Below are 21,922 nucleotides of genomic sequence, written 5' to 3'. Positions count from 1 at the left end.
AGTTATAGGTAATGACACTGTTTGCAAATGCATTAAACGCATAGAAAATAATGTAGTGATGTTATCACAAATATGATAAATTCATTATAGGGTTATATTTGGTCTCCACATCTTAAGTTGGCTATTTAGGGAATAGTGCATCTGACTCTAGTTCTGTCTTAAATCAGAAGAGATATATATATATATATATATATTTATTGATTTATGTCGACCCAAGTACACAATACATGTATGGCCACATGAACTTTAAGAATCATATACTTTTTTGTTGGTTTGTTTAGATAAAATCGCTCAGAGGGGTTTGACCAAACGATTAGACAAACTAATATATATACACACACACACACACACATATATATATAAATCATCCAAGCACCCGATTCCTAGCCATTTCTAACATACATTTGATATGACTAAATACTATTAAATTGTAAAGAAATTCCAGGATCAGTTCCCTCTTCACCTAGGTCTAGTATTTTCATCAGGTCAGTCGTAGAAAAATCTGAATTGGTTGATAACTTTTGACGTTTAATCCAGGTGTGAAAAGAATTAATATCTAGCGCAAGAGCATGGAGAGATGTGTGAGTGCACAGGACAAAGTTTGAGCGTGCACACACACACTTGAGCGAGAGGCATACTTGACAATGTAAAACTAACAAAATAAAATAATAATAATAATAAAGATATATTTATGTCATTATAAAGCTGTCACGGGTTGCTACTGTGTTGGAGCGAGGAGATGACGAGCATGTAGGAGATTCACAAAAATAACAGTCTTTATTCTTCCAAATCACTGGGAACACACACATATCACATGGAGTTGACATTTAACACTGGACGCTAGACATAGGAAATCACAGGGCTTACTCAGTCAGTACTAGACGAGGAGATTACTAAAACACAAATGAAACTGATGGAATTAAATGGGAACAGGAAAACCAAATATGGGCTTAAAGCATGGGCGAAACTGGGTCAATTGGGGACACATTGGGAGCACAACACAGGAACACAGGACTGACAAAAGCATTGATAGGCCATTCAATCCACATAAAGGCTACCGTAAGATTGGAAATATTTTCTTGCCCCTGAAATACATTTTGAAATGCGAAGGTTGAAACTAAATATATTTTCAACTTCAAAAATACATTTCATTAAGCTTCATTGCTTACAATATATACAGTAGTCAACATTTGAAGTGGATCAAAAAAGTTCAAAGTTGTCCTTAGACAAGAATGAGTATTGTTTTGGTTTTAGACAACTTCGATGAAAGGTTTTGATCCACTTCAAATGTTTTTAAAATATATTTGGGAAAGCTGTTAAATGTTAAAATGGTTAGTTGTGTGTTGGCAATGAAGTTGTGTCATTCAACTAAATAAATTAGACCTGTGGTGGTCTAGCAAACTGGTAACTGCAGTGTGAAGATTCAAACAAGAGGCAACCCATCCATAGTGCCCTTGATAAAAATGCAACTGAAAACACCGAGCAAGCAGTTATTTAGCTGATGCATTTATCCATCGGTACACTTGGTCCAGGCTTCCCATCTGAAGTGCGTTGTATGAGGTTGCTGTATATTGCATATTCCTTGCAATGAGGAACTGAAAGTGCCATTACAAAAAAATACCCTGTCATATGGTCATTCATGGGTTGTTCCAAAAGCGACTGTTAATAAGGGAGGTGTTTTGGATCCTCATTAGGAGTAAGTTTCAGTAAGTAACTGCAAGGGATGTTCTCATGATGCTATTTAAGAAAACTGATAGTTCTGAAGAAATCATGAATATGGACATGGAATATGAACAGAGGAAGACATTTCACAAAGGTTTGAAAAGTTCAAAACTATGTTTTCGTGTTATGAGAGAAAGAGAGTTTTAGTTGTACAACTTACATTACAAAAATTTCTTCTTTGGTATTTTTGTCTTGTTTTCCAGTACAAATGTCTACAAATTTGTAGATCAAGATATTTATTTAGAAGCATAAGAACATAAGAAAACAAGTCTCTGAAAAGTGCATAAAAATTAAGTGACTTTATCAAATAAACTTTTCCATTTAAATTACTGACAGTGAGAGATATTTTTCTTGTTTTAAGCATAAACTCATGTATTTTTTATTTTTTTTGGCCTCATACAGAATCGTATGTCATTTTGCCGTAGAGATTTGTACTGGAAATTGAGGAAAGAAAAATTGAGAAAAAAAGAATTGAGGAAGGACCTAATTTTTACAGTGTTACGTCTGTGAACACTTTTATAATTGAAAAGGAGGTAGCAAGTGCTTAGGTAGCTAGCTTGAAGCCAGTGGGGCTGTCGGTACGAACAGGTCCAGTCTAGTCAAACCAGGTATAGGAAAGTTTATTGTACATCCAAGGAGGTTTTGTGCATGTAGATGTGTGTGTGCATGTGGTTTCTATAAAGGGAATAGATATACAGTTTTAGTTTACCAATAAACAGTGCTAAATAAGGTACAAGGTATATGGGCCGGTATGAGATTCTCACTGTTTCACGGTATTGCGATTACAGCTCTAAAATATGTTATTTTTAAATGTCTGGGTATGAAACAAAAACTTTCCCACTGAACAATATATTTCATTTTTTAAGAAACATATAGAACATTTTGGAACAGTAAACATGTCAAGTTCTGCAAAGTCCTTCTTAAGTTAGAATCAAGCATAATTGTAAACTTCTTTGTTTTTTGCAGATCGTTGTAGCAGACAAACTGCCATCCTTGTGATTCTGGGAGTCTGCATCGTGATGATGACGTTTGTAATCTGTGAGTGGATTAAGCAACATACAGTCGTTATGTGTTACGCTATAAATGCATTTTAGAAAGTCGCTGTAATGCAAAAAAAAAGAAACTGGATACTGTAATGAGTATTTATACATGGTAATAGTATACATACTGCGTTTAAATTATGCTGATTAGAAAAAACTTTGCTTTCGGTCATAGTTTTGCATCAACAAAGAAAGTTCTCGATGCTGGAGAGCTGGATGAACAGTCACATTTCCAATCTAACTTCAGTCAAACCTGATCTTCAGAATGCAGGTGAGAACTTAAAGCGATAGTTCACGCAAAATTATAAATGAACTGAAAACATACTCATCCTCAGGCCATCCAAGATGTAGATGAGTTTGTTTTTTCATCACAAAACATATTTAGAGAAATGTGTCCTTCCATCACTTGCTCACCAACGGATCCTCTGCAGTGAATGGGTGCCGTCAGAATGAGAGTCCAAACAGCTGATAAAAACATCACAATAATTCACACCACTCCAGTCCATCAATATATGTCTTGACAAACCAAAACTTCAAACTGTTGCTTCCAACTAAAACACAGAGGTGGAAAGTCCAGGTTCAGAAAGTAAAAGTCCTCCTCAGTATTTTGTTTCAGTCACCTGGATTTGCTAATTAGCCTATTTTTTCAGCCAGGAGGTAGAACTAATTAGTGAAATCAGTTGAAATCAGTTCATGAGTGGAAAAAACATATGGCAGGACTTTTACATTCTGACCCCTGGGGTCCATTCTTCGTACGTCTTGATTGTTGATGATTTTGCTTGATCTTGGATTGGTTGGTTCTTCATAGCTCATCCTGGAGTTGCTGTCAAAGCAACAGGTCCGTAAACTTAAACCTGCTTGGAAGCAGGCTTATTTCATGTAAACCTGATTAGATTGCGTCTTTTTAAGCAGAATTGATACTTACAATCTGTCCCAGCCACTGCTACTTTATTAGAAGAGTACCCTACTGATACAGAGAGAGTAATTTAAAATACTATTTTAAAAATGAATTAAAAAAAATATAATAATGTTGTGTAGTCTATAATACTATAGACACAGCCAGTTTTACTGATTGAAATATCTATTCATGATAAAATAATTACTTTTTAATTGTATTGGAGTCTTACACACACATGCTATATACAGGTAATCTGAGCTGTGAATTAATTTGAGTGCTGACAGCTATTATGGGAGTGGCTTGATGGTTGGTACTGTTATAATAAACCAGCCATCTCCTTATCACAAGTAGTGCTGGAATTTTTCCTCACATTCCTGTATTTAGTTGTTCTCATGCACCTTGTGAGTGGTAAAGTTGCTCCAGACTCTACCCTATAGTGGCTTGATGGAGCACAGGAGATGCAGATAACTTGATCTTGACTCTTAAGAAACTTGAATTCCCTCACATAACAAATCTGCTTCAAAGATAAAATTAAATGAATTGCTAATTACAACATTGAACTAAAATATAAAGCCTGTACAAATACTAGAAATCGTGAATATAATTGGAAATCAGGCAAAAAAAAAAAAAATGCAATAAATTAAAATCAGTCCAGATTTCATTGATCTATTCTAACATTTATGTAGTTTAGTTTGCTTGGCTGATTCTGTTTCCTTATAAAGGTCCAGAAATGTGTCTTTTTAAATTATATGATGTCATCTGCATACATCAAATCCTTTTTCCACCTCTGCTAAAATGTAAGTCTTTTATTCAAAATAATGGATGATAATGTGGTGTTTTTATCAGCTGTTAGGACTCTCATTCTGACGGCACCCATTCACTGCAGAGCATCCATTAATGAGCGAGTGATGGAATGCTACATTTCTCCAAATCTGTTCTGATGAAGAAACAAACTTGTCTACACCTTTCATTTTTGGGTGAAATATTCCTTGGATGATCCTTTTTTCCAAGCATTACATACTTACTCATATTTGAATTTCTTGATCAAGCAATGACTAATGATTAGTGTCCTGTCTTTGCCCATTTTTCCACTTTAACTTCAGAAAAAAGTGTGACTGATTTTTACAGTATGTGTCTCTCTGTCACTTTAAACAACATAAGAAGCGCAAGAAAAGTCCAAAGTTGAGACGTTGATGACCAATCTTGCCTCTTCACTGAGTTCAATCATGTCCAAACAAGAGGAGAGCCTACAAAAGCTGGGTGAGATTTCACATTTGTGTTATGTTCATTTAAATCTTCTGAAACCAACACAAGAATATGAGTTGTCTAAATAAATCAAACCTTTAATCTTAACAGAGCGTCAGGATACGTCCCACACTGAAGTGAAGAATTTGATGGCTGGTTTGAGTTCTGCTGTATCAGCGCTGACATCCAAACTGAATGAAGCAGGTCTGCAGATCTTTTCTTTTAAATCTTTTCATTCTTTGAACATATCATTGTTCACAGATGTGCATTGTTTCACAATCTAATATAATTGTTTCCCTTCACAGTTGGCAACCAGGACCAGAAACAGACTGAAACAAAACAATTACTAGACAGTTTGAGCTCATCTGTTACTTCTCTACAGTCTGATCAACAAAACAAGCAACACGACTTTGGTAAGACCGAAACGTGAAAAATGAATGTGTACTTAAATATGTTTTTGTATTGAATATGTTTTGAAAATGATTATTTCTGCCCCCAGGAAAGTAATAGGTCATCTAGGGAACATACAGTGCTGCTTGAAAGTTTGTGAACCCTTTAGAATTTTCTATATTTCTGCATAAATATGACCCAAAACATCATCAGATTTTCATATAAGTCCTGAAAGTAGACAAAGAGAACCGAATCAAACAAGTGAGAGAAAAATATTTTCTTTGTCATTTATTTGAGAAAAATTATTCAGTGATTCACATATCTGTGCGTTGCAAAAGTACGTCAATCTTTGCTTTCAGTATCTGGTGTGACCCCCTTTTGCTGCAGTAACTGAAGGTAAAGCTTCTTGTAAATGCTGATCAGTCCTGCAAAATAACATGTAGGAGTTTTAGCCCATTCCTTAGTGCAGAACCACTTAAACTCTGTGATGTTGGTGGCTTTCCTTCTATGAACTGCTTGCTTAGGTCCTTCCACAACATTTTAATTGGATTAAAGGTCTGGACTTTGACTCAGCCATTCCAAAACATTAACTTTGTTCTTCTTTAACCGTTCTTTGGTAGAATGACTTGTGTACGTGGGGTTGTTGTCTTGCTGCATGACCCACGTTCTCTTGAGACTCTGTTCTTAAACAGATGTCCTGACGTTTTCCTTTAGAATCTGCTGGTATAATTCAGAATTCATTCTTCCATCAATGATGGCAGGCCGTTCTGGCCAAGATGCAGCAAAACAGGCCCAAGCCATGATACTACCACCACCATGTTTCACAGATGGGATAAGATTCTTAAGCTGTGTGTTCTTTTCTCCGAACATAATAGTTTCTCATTTAAACCAATAACTTCTATTTTGGCTTCATCCATCCATTCAACTTTTCTCCAATAGTCCTCAGGCTTGCTCACATGATCGGTAGCAAGCAATTTTCTTCTTGGAGAACAGTGGCTTTCTTCTTGCAACTCCATTGTTTCTCAGTGTTCTCCTGATGTGGGCTCATGAACATTAACATTAGCCAATGTGAGAAAGGCCTTTAGAAGATACCCTGGGAACTTTTGCAACCTTGCAGATTATTACACATTCTGCTTTGGAGTGATCTTTGTTGGTCGACCACTTCTCAGGAAGGTAACAATGGTCTTGAATATCCTCCATTTGTACACAATCTGTCTGACTGTGGATTTGTGGAGTCCAAACTCTTTAGAGATGGTTTTTTAACCTTTTCTAGCCTGATGAGCAACAACAACTCTTTTTCCGAGGTCCTCAGCAATCTCCTTTGTTCGTGACATGATTCACCTCCACAAAAATGATCAGACTTTGATAGATCCCTGTTCTTTGAATAAAACGGGTCACGTCCTGACATTTGATAGTCATTGCACTGGCTGAAAACACCTCTGCACAGATGCACTAATCCAAGAGATTCACATACTTTTGCCACTCACAGATATGCAATATTGGATCATTTTCCTAAATAAATAAATGACAAAGAAATTATTTTTGTCTCATTTGTTTGATTGGGTTCTCTTTGTTTACTTACAGGACTTGTGCGAAAATCTGATTATGTTTTGGGTCATATGCAGAAATATAGAAAATTCTAAAGGGTTCACAAACTTTCCAGCACCACTATATAATTCATCTGGATGCATGTGAGCTCAGAAACCAAAATCCTAAATTGGGCTGCATTCAAATCTCAGCATTGTCTTATTAGAATTTTTTATATATAATTCCAAGGATTTTCAATTGCAAGGAATAAAAAAAGTTAAAAATATTAACATAAAAATTCAGTGAGGTAGCCTAAGTGGAAAAAGTAAAAAAAGGGAATTCTGTAATATTTTACAATAAGATTAACATTTTTGCATTAGCTACCAACATGAACTATCAATGAACAATACTTCTACAGCATTTATTAATATAAGATAATGTAAATCTTTATCAAAAGTTAAGATAAAAAGTTGCATATTTAATATTAGTGCATGCACTGTGAACAAGAACCGCTTAAATAAATGCTGTAAATGTATATTTACTCATTATTTGTTCATGCTGGTTAATGCACAACTAATATGAAAAAAATGAGACCTCACAGTAAAGTTTTATTGTTTTGGGGAGATGTTGATTATACTGTATATAATATAATTGATTATATGTTTTAATGTTATGTTTTTTTTATCTGTTCTCATTTATGAAGTCTTTATTGCTCTGCACACAGTGATTTTATTAATATACCATATTTGTGGCTTTTGTTTCATGTTAAAGAGTCTCTGTCGAGCTCCTTGAGGGACCTGAAGATTTCGGTTTCAGATCTCACATCTTCTGTCGCATCCCTTTCTTCTCAACTATCAGTCAACAGTGAGTAAAACTTACATTACATGTGAAATGCAGAACTCGATTCAATAACAGTCCAGTAAAGGCACACACTTCTTAATCACAGAACAGAACGTTTCGCAAACTGACGTAAAGAATTTAATGACCAGTTTGAGTTCTGCGGTGTCAGCGCTGACGGCACAGCTGAATGACGCAGGTGTGCAAATCTTTTAATAACTTCACATAAATATTATATATTATAAATATTAAAACTTTAAACTTTTTCCTCCCAGTTAAAAAGCAGGACCAGAGACAGAGTGAAACAGAAAGATCACTGGACAGTTTGAAGTCGTCTCTACAGACTGATCAACAAGACAAACAACATAACTTTGGTAAAAACATTAAAACAGCTATTGAAATATAGAAGCATGAATACATAAGTGTGCACAGAATAATAGAATTTCATATAATGGTATTATGCAAAAACAAAATCACTTTAACAAATCACTGTATTACTTTATTCATGGCTTTTGTTTCATGTTAAAGAGTCTCTGTCGAGCTCACTGAGGGACCTGAAGAGTTCAGTTTCAGATCTAACTTCATCTGTCTCATCTCTTTCTTCTCAACTATCAGTCACCAGTGAGTAGACCTTCATTACATGTGCAATACCGCACTTGGTTCAAAAAAATGACAATCAGGGTGTGAATTAAGAGTTAGGTGGTTTGAATCCCTCCATCAAAACAAAAGAACTAAGTCAATATATTTCATAATTTGTGTTTCATTAGTTCTGTTTGAAAGAAACAAGTTTTAAAGGAAGAGTTCACCTAAAAATGAAACTGAAAATGTACTCCCTCTCAGGCCATCCAAGATGTAGATAGAGTTTGTTTCTTCATCAGATTTGTAGAAATGTAGCCTTACATCTCTTGGATGCTCTGCAGTGAATGGGTGCCGTCAGAATGAGAGTCCAAACAGCTGATAAAAACATTATAATAATCCACAGGTAGGCTAATCCACATCAGTCCAGTCATCAATTAACATCTTGAGAAGCCAAAAGCTGTGTGTTTGTCAGAAACAAATCCATCAAGGCCCAATCCAAAATCCTTTTTTTTTTTTTTTTTACTTTAAACTGTCGCTTCTATCCAATTATGTCCATAATCCGATTATATTGAATTCTCCAGAGAAAAAAAGTCCTTTCCTCTCATCAGGATCAGGAGAGAAATCAAAGATCAAGCATCATTTACAAGCATAAACAGTCGAAGGGCCCTATCATACACCCGGCGCAATGCAGCGCCAGGCGCGACACAAGTGTTTTTTTGCTGGTTTTAGCCCAACACAGTTATCATTTTCACGTCCTGCGCCATGTTGTTTAAATAGCAAATGCTAGTAAATTCCAGCATGCAAATAGTGAATCCGCCATGGCGCGAGCACAGCTGGCTCTTAAAGCAAATGGGAGATGAGACCCTGATTGGTTTATTGCATGTTATGCCCAAACACATCCATTACTCAATAAGAGAATAGGGACAACCCTTTTAGACCATGCACGCCGACCGTTTTTCCTGTCGTTAAACTAGCAAGTGTATTTATAAGTGCACCTGCTGCACCATGCACTTTAGACCATGCATTTAGATCGTCAAAATAAGGCCCTAAAACTGTTACAAAAATATGTGGGTGAATTTTGATTGGGACAACAGGGAATGGACTTTTTTCTGGAGGAAGGAATCATTATTAATGGACTCGTATTTTTAAAGGTGCATTTGTTTCTTTCAAACATGCAGCTTTTTAATTCACAAGGCAATAACTGATGGACTGGAGTGGTGTGGATTACTTGTGGATTATTGTGATGTTTTATCAGCTGTGTGGACTCGCACTATGACGGCACCCATTCACTGCAGAGGATCCGATGGCGAGCAAGTGATGAAATGCTGAATTTCTCCAAATCTATTCTGATGAAGAAACAAACTTATCTACATTTTAGATGACTTGCATTTTCTGCCAATTTTAATAATTTGGGCAAACTATTCCTTTAAAATGGGTCATGCTAATAGCATTAAACGACCTGCTATATTCACCAACAAAATGCAACATCTCCCGACACACTTCTTTTCCACAGTGCGACAGCAGGATGTGGAAAGCTTAATGAACAGTTTGAATTTTACAGTATCAGCACTGACATCTACATTAAATGATGCAGGTGTGGAAATATTTTAATCTTTTCACCTTATTCGTATTATCTGTATATTGAAGGACATCATTTGTTCAATTGCATCCGTTTTCTCCCAGTTAAGAAGCAGGACCAGAAACAGACGGAAACTGAAAGATCATTGGACTCTTTGAAGTCGTCTGTACAGTCTGATCAACAAAACAAACAACGTGATTTGGGTGAGACACAAACAGAAAATCACACCGCAAAAGGTTTATGGTCCTATTAATGTTAGTTAATGCATTGGTCATTACATTTGCTACATTATTTATTAATCTTTATTAACATTAGTTTAGATGTATTTTAATGGTTAGTAGTATGTGCTAAATAATGTAATTAAATAATATATTAGCAAATAACACTCAATTGGAAAATGTTACCTATAACTCAAGCCAGTCTCATAAATCTTACGGCTTTTGTCTCATGTTAAAGAGTCTCTGAAGAGCTCAGTGAGTGACCTGAAGAGATCCCTGTCAGATCTCAGTTCATCTGTCGCATCTCTTTCCTCAAAACAACAAACATTAGGTGAGTTATACATTCATATAGTACAGTGCTCAATACTGAAATTATTGCAATGATATTGCAAAAAAATGGCACTATTGTACTTAATATTACAATATTCCCATAATATTGCAATTGAATTGAATTTATGTCTCAGAAATGTATTCTTAGTTGAAAATAAAGACATGATTTCAGGAATATTAGAGTCAAGGCTGAAATTATTCTGAATATACTGAATTGGACTGAAAAGGTCTGATGTGTTTCTTTTTTGTGTTCAATCAGAGGAAAGAGTCATGAACGCTCTGAAGGAGCTGAGAACTAATGTGAGCGCCAAAACAACAGGTATTTAGCACTAATTTATGAGATGAAATGCGCTTCCCCTTATTTTACCTTAACTTTTGTGTATTTTAAGTAATCAAAATAACCACACAAGTCGAATTAATGTTTGGGGTTTTTTTCAGTTTATTTTAATAATATTAAACTGGCTTAAGAAATCAACTTGCATCTCATATAACTTAAAAAAAAATAAGTTTAACTTATTTTGTTGAGTTAAAGTAATGGAAAAAGCATATGTTGCCATCATTTATTCCAGTGTATATTCTCTCCTCTCTTATATTTGGCATCTTTTCTGTCTCTCTGACACAGATGTCCCCGTGGCCACCTGTAAATCTGGCTGGATCTTGTACGGACGCAGCTGTTTCTTGTTCTCTAGTAATAAACTCAACTGGCCTGAGGCACGAGATTACTGCAAAGGGCAGGGTGCATTACTCCTGAAAATACAAGAGGACGACAAGGAGTGGGTGTGTAATATTCATACACATAATATCATATTTATTTTCCATATTTTTTCTTCTTTCTCATTTCCTATTTTCCCCCCAGGCCTTTCTAAACACTCATACCATACCCACATCCTACTGGGTGGGTCTAACGGATCAGACCACTGGCCAGTGGAGATGGGTGGATGATACTCCTTACATCATGTATAAAGAGTGAGCTGATTTATTATAAACAATCTTACGCTTTCTCCCCAAATAAAGTAAGCGGGATTCACAACAATTTGCATTTCTGAGCAAACATGTACTATAATAATTTATCTTTGAAAAGTCTCTCATGTTCACTGAGGCTGCCGTTATTTAACGAAAAATACAGTAAAAACATTAATATTGTGACAAGTTATTACAATTAAAATGAACTGTTTTATATTGTAAAATGTAATTTATTCCTGTGATCAAAGCTGTATTTTCAGCATCATTTCTCCAGTCTTCAGTGTCACATGATCCTTCAGAAATCATTCTAATATACTCTAATTATTATCGATGTTTAAAACAGTTGCGCTGCATCATGTTATTGTGGAAACCATTACTCCAAAATTTTGGGGTAGCTTAAAAACAGTTATACTTTTATTCAGCAAGGATGCATTAAATTGATAAAAATTGACAGTAAAGTCATTTATGTTACAAAATATTTATATATCACATAAATGCTCTGTTTTTAACATTTTATTAATCAAAGAATGAGAATGATTTCTGAAGGATCATGTAACACTGAAGACTGGAGTAATGATGCTGAAAATACAGCTTTAATCAGGAATAAATTACGCTTTACAAACTATTCAGATAGAAAACAGTTATTTAAAATAAAAATATTTCACAATGTTGCTCTTTTTTACTGTATTTTTGATTGTGAGCAAAAGAGACTCAATACTTGCAAACTTTGGCCTTAAGATGGCGCTACATTTACATGTTTATATCCATAAGTATGCCCTAATATATAATGGTCACATAGTTTTCCATTTCACAGGATGTGTTCTTTAATATTTGGTATTTGTGGTTGTATTTGTTTTCTTGTTTTTGCATCTTGCATGAAATATTTCAGTTGTTTAAATATTTGTTGGTGGTGATGCTGTTGGAATTTAATGCATAACATAAAACAAACTTTAGGCCAGAAAGGTACTCTGTATGCACGCAGATGTAATATTGGCTGGCATTGTTTCAGACGCTGGAATCCTGGTCAGCCGGATGACTGGAAAGCACACAGTCAGGGAGAGGAAGGAGAGGACTGTGGACAGATAACCTATAGTGGGAAACTGAATGACAACCACTGCTCTGTCAAAATGAAATTTATTTGCAGAGTGCAGATCTGAAACTCAAAATGTCTGTGATAAAGTGTGACAAGGAAGATTAAACATGTAATTAGTGATTAGTTGTATTACACTGTGTAAGACCCTTCAAAACCTTTTTCTTGTGTTTCTTTGACCTTTTTAATAAATAAACATATTTCACTAGTTGTCTGCTTTCTGTCTGTTCGAGGGCCCAATCTCAGGAAACCTACGCTCCATTGAAGAGATACAAGGATGGCTCCCTGCATTTATATTAGAGGTCAAGAAATATGGGTTTTACGGCCAAAAACCTAAATATGCATTCATGTTGCTGAAACTATTCTTACTAATGTCACCAGTTCCTGATAAATTCCTTGTGGGAAAATACAAATATTTTACTATCATTAATATAGTATTCATTTACATGTTAAATGTGTTTTCATTTTGGTTACATTTTTTGTCAGCTTTATAGTTTTTTACATTACAAAAAAAAAAAAAAAATAGAAATGACATAGAAAAACAATTCATCCGCTTAATTTTTATTATTTTAGTTTTAGTCCTTTTTTGAAATTGAGAAATGTTTACAGTTAACATGTTAACATAATGGTTTTAATTGAGAAAATGCTTCATGTAAAACCCCAAAATGCAATAAACAGTATCAGTAGAAGCTTATAGTAAGACATTATTTAGTGAATTAGTTTTTATTTTTATATTTTTAATTATATAGTTAATTTGTTCTTATTTTTAGATTTTCAATTTAGTTTTAGTCATTCTGTGTTTAATTTTTTCATTTTTTATTCATTGATATAGTTTGTCAATTTAGATTTGTATTACTTTTTATTTTCAATTTTATTTATTTTCAGTTTTACCCTAATTCTGCTAATACCCCGAAAAAAAGCAGTAAACAGCATCAACTCCAAGTTTGACTGTTACGCACATTCCCGTCCCACACCTCCCAGCTAATCATTACAGCTCTTGAACAATCATTACACCACCAACACCACTTACTCGTGTAATCTCCGTTTGCTTTCACACCACTGAATCTCTCTGAAGAAGCATGGCGGTGGAAGAGGAGGCCAGCAGACCCACATGGAGCAGGCAGATTGAGTTCACTCTGGCTGGGATCGGATGCGCTGTGGGTCTGGGGAATATCTGGAGGTTCCCGTACCTGTGCTACAGGAGCGGTGGAGGTAAGACACAGACCTTTTAACTAATGTTCCTCATCACTTACAGAAAGTACCATGGCACTACCTTGTTTTTTTCCCCAAACATCTTAAACTAGTTTGCTGGTTTTGGTTAGTGACCAGCCAACTAGTGTCCAAAACCGCTCTAAAACCAGCACAACTGACAGTACAACCAGCTTTGAACCTGGTTCGAAGATGTTTTTTTCTCCTATGATTAATGTACCAGGTTATGACATCTTTTATTGGACCTTTAGTGTGAAAACTGGCATTATGAAGCCATGCATATGAAAGTCCTAACAATTTCAGCTTTATCTTTAAGACTGTAAAAGTTAGAAAGATCCTATGTCCACACATGAAAATGGGAGCGTGCCAGTAGATGAATGTTTATCTGTAACTGTAACGGTGTCTAAGATCAACCATGACTCTGCAATCCATCTCAGATCACATATTGCTATAATGTTTACACGTAACTAATGTGTTATTCAAATCACACAAAGATCAAGAGATGGTGACTGATTCAGAATTCAAATATATACTTTCACATTTACATTTTTATATTCACAATAAATATTTATATATGTATTGTTATAATGTAACTATATATTCAGATTTGCATCTATATATTCAGATTTATATTTGTTTTTAAGAATTACATTCATATATTCAGACTTATAACTATATATTCAGATTCACTTTTATATATTTACAATTTACATTTACATATTCAGAATTAAAACTATATATTTAGGTTTGCATTTATATATTCAGAATAACTGTATATTTATGTATTCTGATTTGTTATAACTATATATTTGCATTACATTTATATATTCAGAGTTATTGTTACATATTCAGATTTACTTTTTACTTTACTTTTTAGTCATTTAGCAGATGCTTTTATCCAAAGCGACTTACAAATAATAAATTATTAAATTAAAGATTTACCTTTACATATTCTGTTTTAACTACAAATTTGGATTTACATTGATATATTCACAATTATAACTATACATTTAGAATAATGTTTATAGTCAGAGTTATGACTTATTTACAATTTACATTTATAACTATATATTCTGTTTTACACACACACACAATTTACATTTATATGTTCAGAATTATTAGTATGTATATATTTGTATTTACACTTTTAAATTCACAATTTAATTTTATGTAATCTAAGTTTTAACATAATCATGATTTACATTTAAATATTTAGGATTTTGATATATATTTACATTTCATATGATTATTTCTTGTTTGTACTATGTGTGTGTGTGGGGGGGGGGGGTGAGTGTGAGTGTGAGTGTGTGTGTGTGTGTGTGTGTGAGTGTGTGTGAGTGTGTGTGTGTGTGTGTGTGTGTGTGTGTGAGTGTGTGTGGGTGTGTCTGTGTGTGGGGGGTGGGGGTGAGTGTGAGTGTGAGTGTGAGTGTGTGTGTGGGGGGGGGTGTGAGTGTGTGTGTGTGTGTGTGTGTGTGAGTGTGTGTGGGTGTGTCTGTGTGTGTGGGGGGTGGGGGTGGGGGGGGGGGGTGTGAGTGTGTGTGTGTGTGTGTGTGTGTGTGTGTGTGTGTGTGGAATGTGCAGTATATCATATATCAAGAGAATTGTAATGAACACATTTATTTTCCAAACTGGATGCCAGGACGGTGTGCATCTCTCAGTTAACTGTTGAGATGTTTATTGACGTCGCCAGGTGCGTTCCTGGTGCCTTACCTGCTGATGCTGGTGGTGCTGGGGATCCCGCTGCTGCACATGGAGCTGACGCTGGGCCAGTATCTGAGGAGGGGCCCCGTGCTGGCCCTGACCAAAGCATGTCCCCTGCTGAAAGGTTACAGTGCATAAATACATACATAATCATGGCATGAGATTAATTTCAAGTTTAATGCTGTTTAATGCTGTATACAGACTTTCAGATCCATATCGACAAAATACCATTGTCGCTGATAATGATAAGATTATATGAGAATATATTACTGACTGAAGGTCTGGCTAAAGGTCAGTAACCAGTAATAAATCTATCCAGGTGTTGGCATGGCAACGGTGGCCATCTCTTTCATCATGTGCACATACTATAATGTCATTATCACATGGGCGCTGTACTACATGTTCAGCTCTTTCCGGAGCGAGCTGCTCTGGGAAAACTGCAACAACACATGGAACACGGCCAACTGCACCGACCGTGTGACCAACAGCTCCTCGTCCTCCACCTCCAGCCAGCAGTTCTTCAAGTGTGTTCATATGCTCTTCTTGTTAAAGCTACACTATGCAACTTTTTTTTGTTCAAACATGATTAAATGATGAGTGAGTACATCATGCCAGTTAACAAAAATATGATCCAAGAACGTGTGTTTGTGTCATATCTGTAAATAAAGGAAAGAAGGGCAGACTACCACTTACTTGCGTAAGTTTCAACAAATGAATCTCGAACCCGAAAAGTGCAAGCGCGAGTAATAAAACATGAATCAACATAGTTAGCATATTTGATGCATGGACTATTTTCACAAAACAATGTTCCTCCGCAAGTAAATATTTTTTTCCCTTCAACCACAAATTACATAGTGTAGCTTTAAGTTATTAATTTGTTAATAAAGTTTGTGGTATTGACTGCAGTGGATGTGTCGGCTCTTTTAGTTATAAGGTGCTGGAGAGGACCAGTGGTGTGGAGGAGACTGGCACCTTGAGGTGGGAGCTCTTCCTCCTGCTGCTGCTGTCCTGGATCCTCGTCTACCTCTGCATCTTTAAAGGAGTCAAATCCACTGGGAAGGTAAGACGAAAACAGTTAGAGAATGCATTCATCATTATGCTGGACAGAGTCTGATTTCAATATCATGCCAGTTTCTGCAGATTTGAGCAGAAATAAATAAATAGCACATAACTACAAACTAGTCGTACATGTGAAATGTGCCTGAATCCCTTATTTTTTTTTATTGTCATTTGTCAAATTTATTAGCAATTACTGAGTGAAAACTGATTGTTTCCAAGAAAATCCAACACAAAATTTATTTTAGTGTGAATTTTTTTTAATGCAAATCAAGCAATTAATACAAAAAACAACAACAAAGCAGTTAATGTATCAAGTTTTTATTTATGCAAAATAAAATGCAAAAAAAAAAAACTTTTATCCTTTATTTTGGGACGAAACCACCCGAACTTTCTTTTTTTTTAACTTTTTTTTATTTATCCATTTATGTATTATTCCAAGGTGCTTCAAAGAACACCATGGTATTACCATGGTATCATGTCCAAATAAAAACATGGTAATACCATATACATTTAATGCATGTTCGGTAAGATCTGAACAGATGGAGAATCCATGAATGTGCTGCAATAAAATTTTTGCATTACATTATTTTAATGACAGTTCAACTGACTGTAATTGCTTCATTCATTATTTTCACTATTTTAACATTCGATATTTTTGAATATATCTTTTTCAGATTTTCCATATACATTTGTTGTAAGTTGATGCTTGTGTGTCACAGGTGGTTTACTTCACCGCTCTGTTTCCATACGTGATTCTTCTGGCTCTGCTGATCAATAACGTGCAGCTGCCGGGAGCCATAGACGGCATCCGCTTCTTCATCATACCCGAGTGGGACAAGCTGCTCAATGTGGAGGTGAGTACAAATGAGAAACAGGCCTACTAATATATTCAAATCATTTCTCATTGAAATACTAGGGGGTTTTGTAGTTAATCTAATTAGTTTGATACTCAAAATTGCAGAGCATTTGATATTATTTTAAGGAAAGAAAGCAAATACATGCAAAATAATTAATGCTGTGACTCCCTCTGTTTAATAAATGTATTGCCATTAACTGTATTTAATTAACACTAGAAGTGAACATGTTATATTTGGTAGCCCTTTGAAAACTGAAGTGACAGCAGACGGAGAGAGCAAACTGATTTCGGTGTGTAGTTCTTGTGCTGGTTGTACAGTATATTGTTTGACCTGTGCTTTATATTAATGTTGTGTAATGTGTGTGTTTAGGTATGGATTAATGCAGCAGCTCAGATCTTTAACTCCATTGGGATTGGCTTCGGCTCGCTGATGGCGATGGCCAGCTACAACTCATACAACAACAATGTCCTCAAGTGAGAACCTTATACATAGTTTAAAGACTTGTTGCATACAACATACCATCCCTAATCTACTTTCATGCACAGGAAGTTATATAAAATGTAACAAATCACGTTGTAAGCCTGCTTGCATATCTCTGGAGCAAGGATCACTATGATAATGAATTTTTTGCGCTAATGAATTTATATTGCCATGCATTTAATGTGAATTTAATGTTATGTCATCAGTGTTTAATAAAAAAATAATTCACTAACATTTATTTTTTCTTCATATATTTGTCATTTTTATTTCTTTAGAGACACACTGGCCATTTGCATCACAAATTCCCTGACTAGTATATTGGCAGGATTTGTCATTTTTTCAGCATTTGGCTACATGTCGCACCTTCAGAATGTGCCGGTCAGTGAAATCGCAGTGGACGGTGGGTCATTTTAATGTTTAGTCTTTACTTTGTTGTTTGTATGAAAGAACTGAACTTTTATTGTTAAATCTGCTGTGTCTCATAATGATCCTCCATGCAGGACCGGGTCTAGTGTTTGTGGTTTACCCACAAGCCTTTGTGACGATGCCCGTGGCTCCTCTGTGGGCCTTTCTCTTCTTCTTCATGCTACTCTGCCTCGGCCTGGACAGTCAGGTATGATGAGAACAACACTCACTTGTCATTTTAACGAACTCTTACATGGTTAATGTGGCCAACACAACACTTATGAGTCTCAGTCTGATCAACCTGTGTTATATTAGGCTGATATGATGTTAAAGCGAGTACTTAAAATGAATTATCACTGTATTCATAACCACTGAAGTTATCACAAGAGATAAGTTATATCATATTAATTCCTTTTCTATGATGCTACTTTGCACTCTTAGCAAATAAATGATGAAATGAAATCAAGCAAAATGATACTTTGCTTATAGAAAATAATTTTTGGACCTGTTTTTGTTATTTTATATATAAAAATATATTATTTAAGAGGTAAAGTATGTGTATGTCGTGACAGTGTGTGTACTGCCTTTATCTAATGAAAGTCATGTTTAACATAATTACAGAAAAACTAAAAGCAATTAAATAATAAAACTAAATGTCCTTATAAGGCTTCGTTTTCTATATGCAAAATGCATGTTTTCATGAAGATTCTATGATGACTGAGGACAGATTCCAGCTAAAACTGTTATAGCTGTGATTTATAATTGACGAAATGCGAGCTGTTCATTCACTTTGCTCGTCTCACTCTCGTGAGAAAACATTAAACATGCATGAATGTTTGCTGGAGTAATGCGGTTTGAATCATTTCACAGAAATCACAGCTGACTCATTGTTAAAGTTTAGCTTGTGTGGTTGTGTTTGTGTTGTGTAGTTTGCCATGGTCGAGGTGATGGTGACCAGTCTGTTGGACAGCTACAGTAAACCCATACTCAAGTACCTGAAACGCAAGGAGTTTCTTGTGCTCGTAGTCTGCGGTGCGGCGTTCCTCCTGGGCATCCCTAATGTCATGCAGGTTACAAGATCACTTTTATTTTATTTCATTATTTTATTACATATTTTTGATATTTTATTTGATTGTAATTTTATTAGATTTTCTTTTCTTTTTAGCTCACCATTAAAATAGCATAGCTTACAAGTGATATTTTTTATTTCTTTATTCTTATTGCTATTAATTGCGCTCTTTTTTGTCAAATAAATGGCATTTGCATTATTTTTTTGCATTTGCATTTTGTCAATGGTATTAATTGGGACTTCAGTGTCCAAATGTCTTTGCATTATATACAAATGCTGCATGTCTGAAAAAAAGTTAAATAAATAAATTAATTAATTAATAGATAATAGACAATGGTCCCTCATGGCTTTATTTTCTATATTCTAAATATTATTTATAGATTTTTTATTTTGGAATGAAATGAACCTGGGCATGTTTTTGTGATTAATAATTCATGAAACGTACAAAAATATGAATACATACAAAATCTCAATCAAATGCTGCTTTCAATGTTTTTTTCCTCACTGGTGTTTTTGTCATCATGTTTGAAGTCTCACTGTCTTTGGGCTTAATTGTTATATTTTATTCATTTAGATGACATTTGCATTGATATTGCACACTTGCACAATCAAATTTTGGAACAACTTTATTAATTATGGTTCTTTTTCAATTATATTAATTAAAAAAAATATTATGGATGCAATTATGGCTGTAAAGCGAGGATGTATTATGAAAAAGTTCTGATGAAGTTAATGAACCTGATAATATCTGTCAAACTAATGCTGATCTTTGGACTCAGGTGGGGATCTATGTGTTCCAGCTGATGGATCATTATACTGCTATCGTGTCCATCATGTTCCTGGCATTTTTTGAGGTGGTTGGTGTTTGTTGGCTCTACGGTGAGAGACAAACATCTGATTGATATTTGTCTGTCTCTACAGACAATGTGCCACTATTTCATCAAGCATGGAACAAAATTGCTGATGCATATTACTAGAATATCAGCCATTTATTAGTAGTAACTGAGCATATATTAATGCATTATTCTACATCCCTAATCCTACCCAATACCTAAACTTAACAACTACCTTACTAACTGTTAATAAACTAGCAAATTAAGAATTTATTGAGGGAAAAGTCATAGTTAATAGTGAATAAGAGTTGGTACCAATGTCTCATTTTAACAGGTGTAAAGCGTCTGTCCAGTAATTTACTGGAGATGACGGGAAAGAGACCCAACATTTTCTTCAGGGTCTGCTGGTGGGTCATTTGTCCTGTCTTGATAACCGTGAGTGCGATCATCACACCGTTTCTGACACAATGGTTGGTCTGAAACCCCAGCCTGGATTGGTGTTAGAATTGAAATGTGTTTCTGTGTCTCTCAGGTTATCCTGGTGTTCTCGGTGATTCAGTTTAAGCCAGCGCGTTATGAGGATTACGTTTACCCGCCGTGGGCTCAGGGTGTGGGATGGCTCATCGCTTTGGCCTCCATCATCTGGATTCCTCTAGCAGCAGTGCACACGCTCTGGGTTCTGCCCGGATCCTTCACTGAGGTACTTTACAGCCTCTCTGTTTATGCTTTAGGAGGGAAATATCATGGGTTACTGGCTAGAACCATTGGTATAGACATCCGTTCAAAAGTTTGAGGTCTAAAAAATTTCTAAGGCTTTTAAAAAAAAATCTCTTATTTTTGCCAAAGCTGCATTTATTTGTTCAAAAATGCAGTAAAAATTGTGAAATATTATTACAATTTAAAAGACATGATCTTTGTTTTAATATATGTTAAAATGTAATTTATATCTGTGATCAAAGCTGAATTTTCAGTATAATTACTCCAGTCTTCAGTGTCACATGATCTTCAGAAATCATTCTAATATACTGATTTGCTACTCAAGAAACATTTCCTATAATTATCAGTGTTGAAAACAGTTCATATTTTTATGGAAACGTTAATACATTTTATTTGTCAGGATTCTTGGATGAATGGAATGTTCAAAAGAACAACATTTATTTGAAATAGAAATCTTTTGTAATGTTTTTACTGTCACTTATGATCAATTTAATGCGTCCTTGCTGAATAAAAGTTGGATTTTGCATATTAATTATACCCGTTTAGTCACTGATATGCAGAATACATATTTGCATACAAGTATTTTTAAACATAACTGCCATGTAATTTATTCAGCCATCAAAACTGATTTTAATTTCCCTGAGATAATTGTATAAAGATAAAAGAATTGTATAAATTAAAATATTTTTTTATTAAAATTAAATATTAAGGATTTATTTATAGATTGAATTTCTTAAAAAAGAAATATAAAAAGAAAGAAAATGAATCATTTCGTTTCAGTGTTTGTACTTCAGTGTGGTGATTGTTTGAAGTTAAAGAACAGATTTGGGCCTGATATGGAAAAATATCTGAAATGAAATTATAAACATTTCTGTTTCTTATATGCAAGCCCTTCAACACTGGATTGGTGAAGATACTGATTTGTGCTTCTTTCTTTTGTTTCAGAGACTAAAAAAGTCCATCACACCATTTTCTCTGGACGATGACTCTGAGAGCCCGTATTACCAGCAGAAAGGAGCCATTATGGAGGTGATTCCCAACATCGCCGTCATCCGCTTCATCGTACCTCTATCTGACAAACCCCCAATCCAGACTAACTCATGAACAGCCACTGGATCACTGGACTAGAACAGGCCTAAACCAGACCGCTGGAACGCAGACTGATCAAAATCAG

At 35.1% G+C, this 21,922-nt stretch overlaps 3 protein-coding genes across 3 annotated transcripts in view; all 3 read left to right on the top strand.

Annotated features, from left to right (window-relative positions):
* Positions 1–1,519: 1,519 nt before the first annotated feature.
* asgr1c.1 (asialoglycoprotein receptor 1c, tandem duplicate 1) lies at positions 1,520–12,628 on the top strand. Its single transcript, XM_079419532.1, has 17 exons — positions 1,520–1,816; positions 2,689–2,760; positions 2,938–3,033; positions 4,822–4,920; positions 5,017–5,109; positions 5,211–5,318; positions 7,594–7,686; positions 7,769–7,858; positions 7,935–8,033; positions 8,188–8,280; positions 9,752–9,832; positions 9,922–10,020; positions 10,274–10,366; positions 10,625–10,684; positions 10,988–11,142; positions 11,222–11,331; positions 12,338–12,628. Exons 1-17 carry the CDS (start codon positions 1,732–1,734, stop codon positions 12,483–12,485), a joined length of 1,674 nt encoding a protein of 557 aa, XP_079275658.1. The 5' UTR covers positions 1,520–1,731; the 3' UTR covers positions 12,486–12,628.
* An 843-nt stretch (positions 12,629–13,471) lies between these two features.
* Positions 13,472–20,100, top strand: LOC306871616 (sodium- and chloride-dependent GABA transporter ine-like; the record flags this gene model as incomplete). The annotated part of the gene is made up of 10 exons (XM_079419681.1): positions 13,472–13,630; positions 15,318–15,452; positions 15,648–15,852; positions 16,256–16,388; positions 17,107–17,241; positions 17,614–17,717; positions 18,000–18,124; positions 18,225–18,337; positions 19,059–19,199; positions 19,978–20,100. Exons 1-10 carry the CDS (start codon positions 13,498–13,500, stop codon positions 20,098–20,100), a joined length of 1,347 nt encoding a protein of 448 aa, XP_079275807.1. The 5' UTR covers positions 13,472–13,497.
* Positions 20,101–20,370: 270 nt separating this feature from the next.
* LOC306872014 (sodium-dependent dopamine transporter-like) overlaps positions 20,371–21,922 on the top strand; it is a 1,750-nt gene continuing 198 nt past the window's right edge. The window contains exons 1-3 of the mRNA XM_079420329.1: positions 20,371–20,466; positions 20,564–20,731; positions 21,694–21,922. The exon at positions 21,694–21,922 is cut by the window's right edge and continues 198 nt beyond it. Coding sequence (XP_079276455.1) covers positions 20,398–20,466; positions 20,564–20,731; positions 21,694–21,852 — 396 coding nt within the window. The 5' untranslated portion in view covers positions 20,371–20,397 and the 3' untranslated portion in view covers positions 21,853–21,922. The remainder of the gene's footprint in view (positions 20,467–20,563; positions 20,732–21,693) is intronic.

Source organism: Barbus barbus, assembly GCF_936440315.1.
Source record: "Barbus barbus genome assembly, chromosome: 6".
NCBI classification, from domain to species: Eukaryota; Metazoa; Chordata; class Actinopteri; order Cypriniformes; family Cyprinidae; genus Barbus; species Barbus barbus.
The sequence above is the reverse complement of the archived record's forward strand: the minus strand, read 5'-3'. Positions and strand labels throughout refer to the sequence as shown.

Bases quoted from the DNA above. Each gene is read 5' to 3' on its own strand.
- asgr1c.1 (XM_079419532.1), top strand. From the start codon at position 1,732: ATGATGCTATTTAAGAAAACTGATAGTTCTGAAGAAATCATGAATATG. The intron at 5,110-5,210 runs GTCTGCAGATCT...TTCCCTTCACAG, and splicing joins ATCCAAACTGAATGAAGCAG to TTGGCAACCAGGACCAGAAA. The intron at 9,833-9,921 runs GTGTGGAAATAT...GTTTTCTCCCAG, and splicing joins ATCTACATTAAATGATGCAG to TTAAGAAGCAGGACCAGAAA.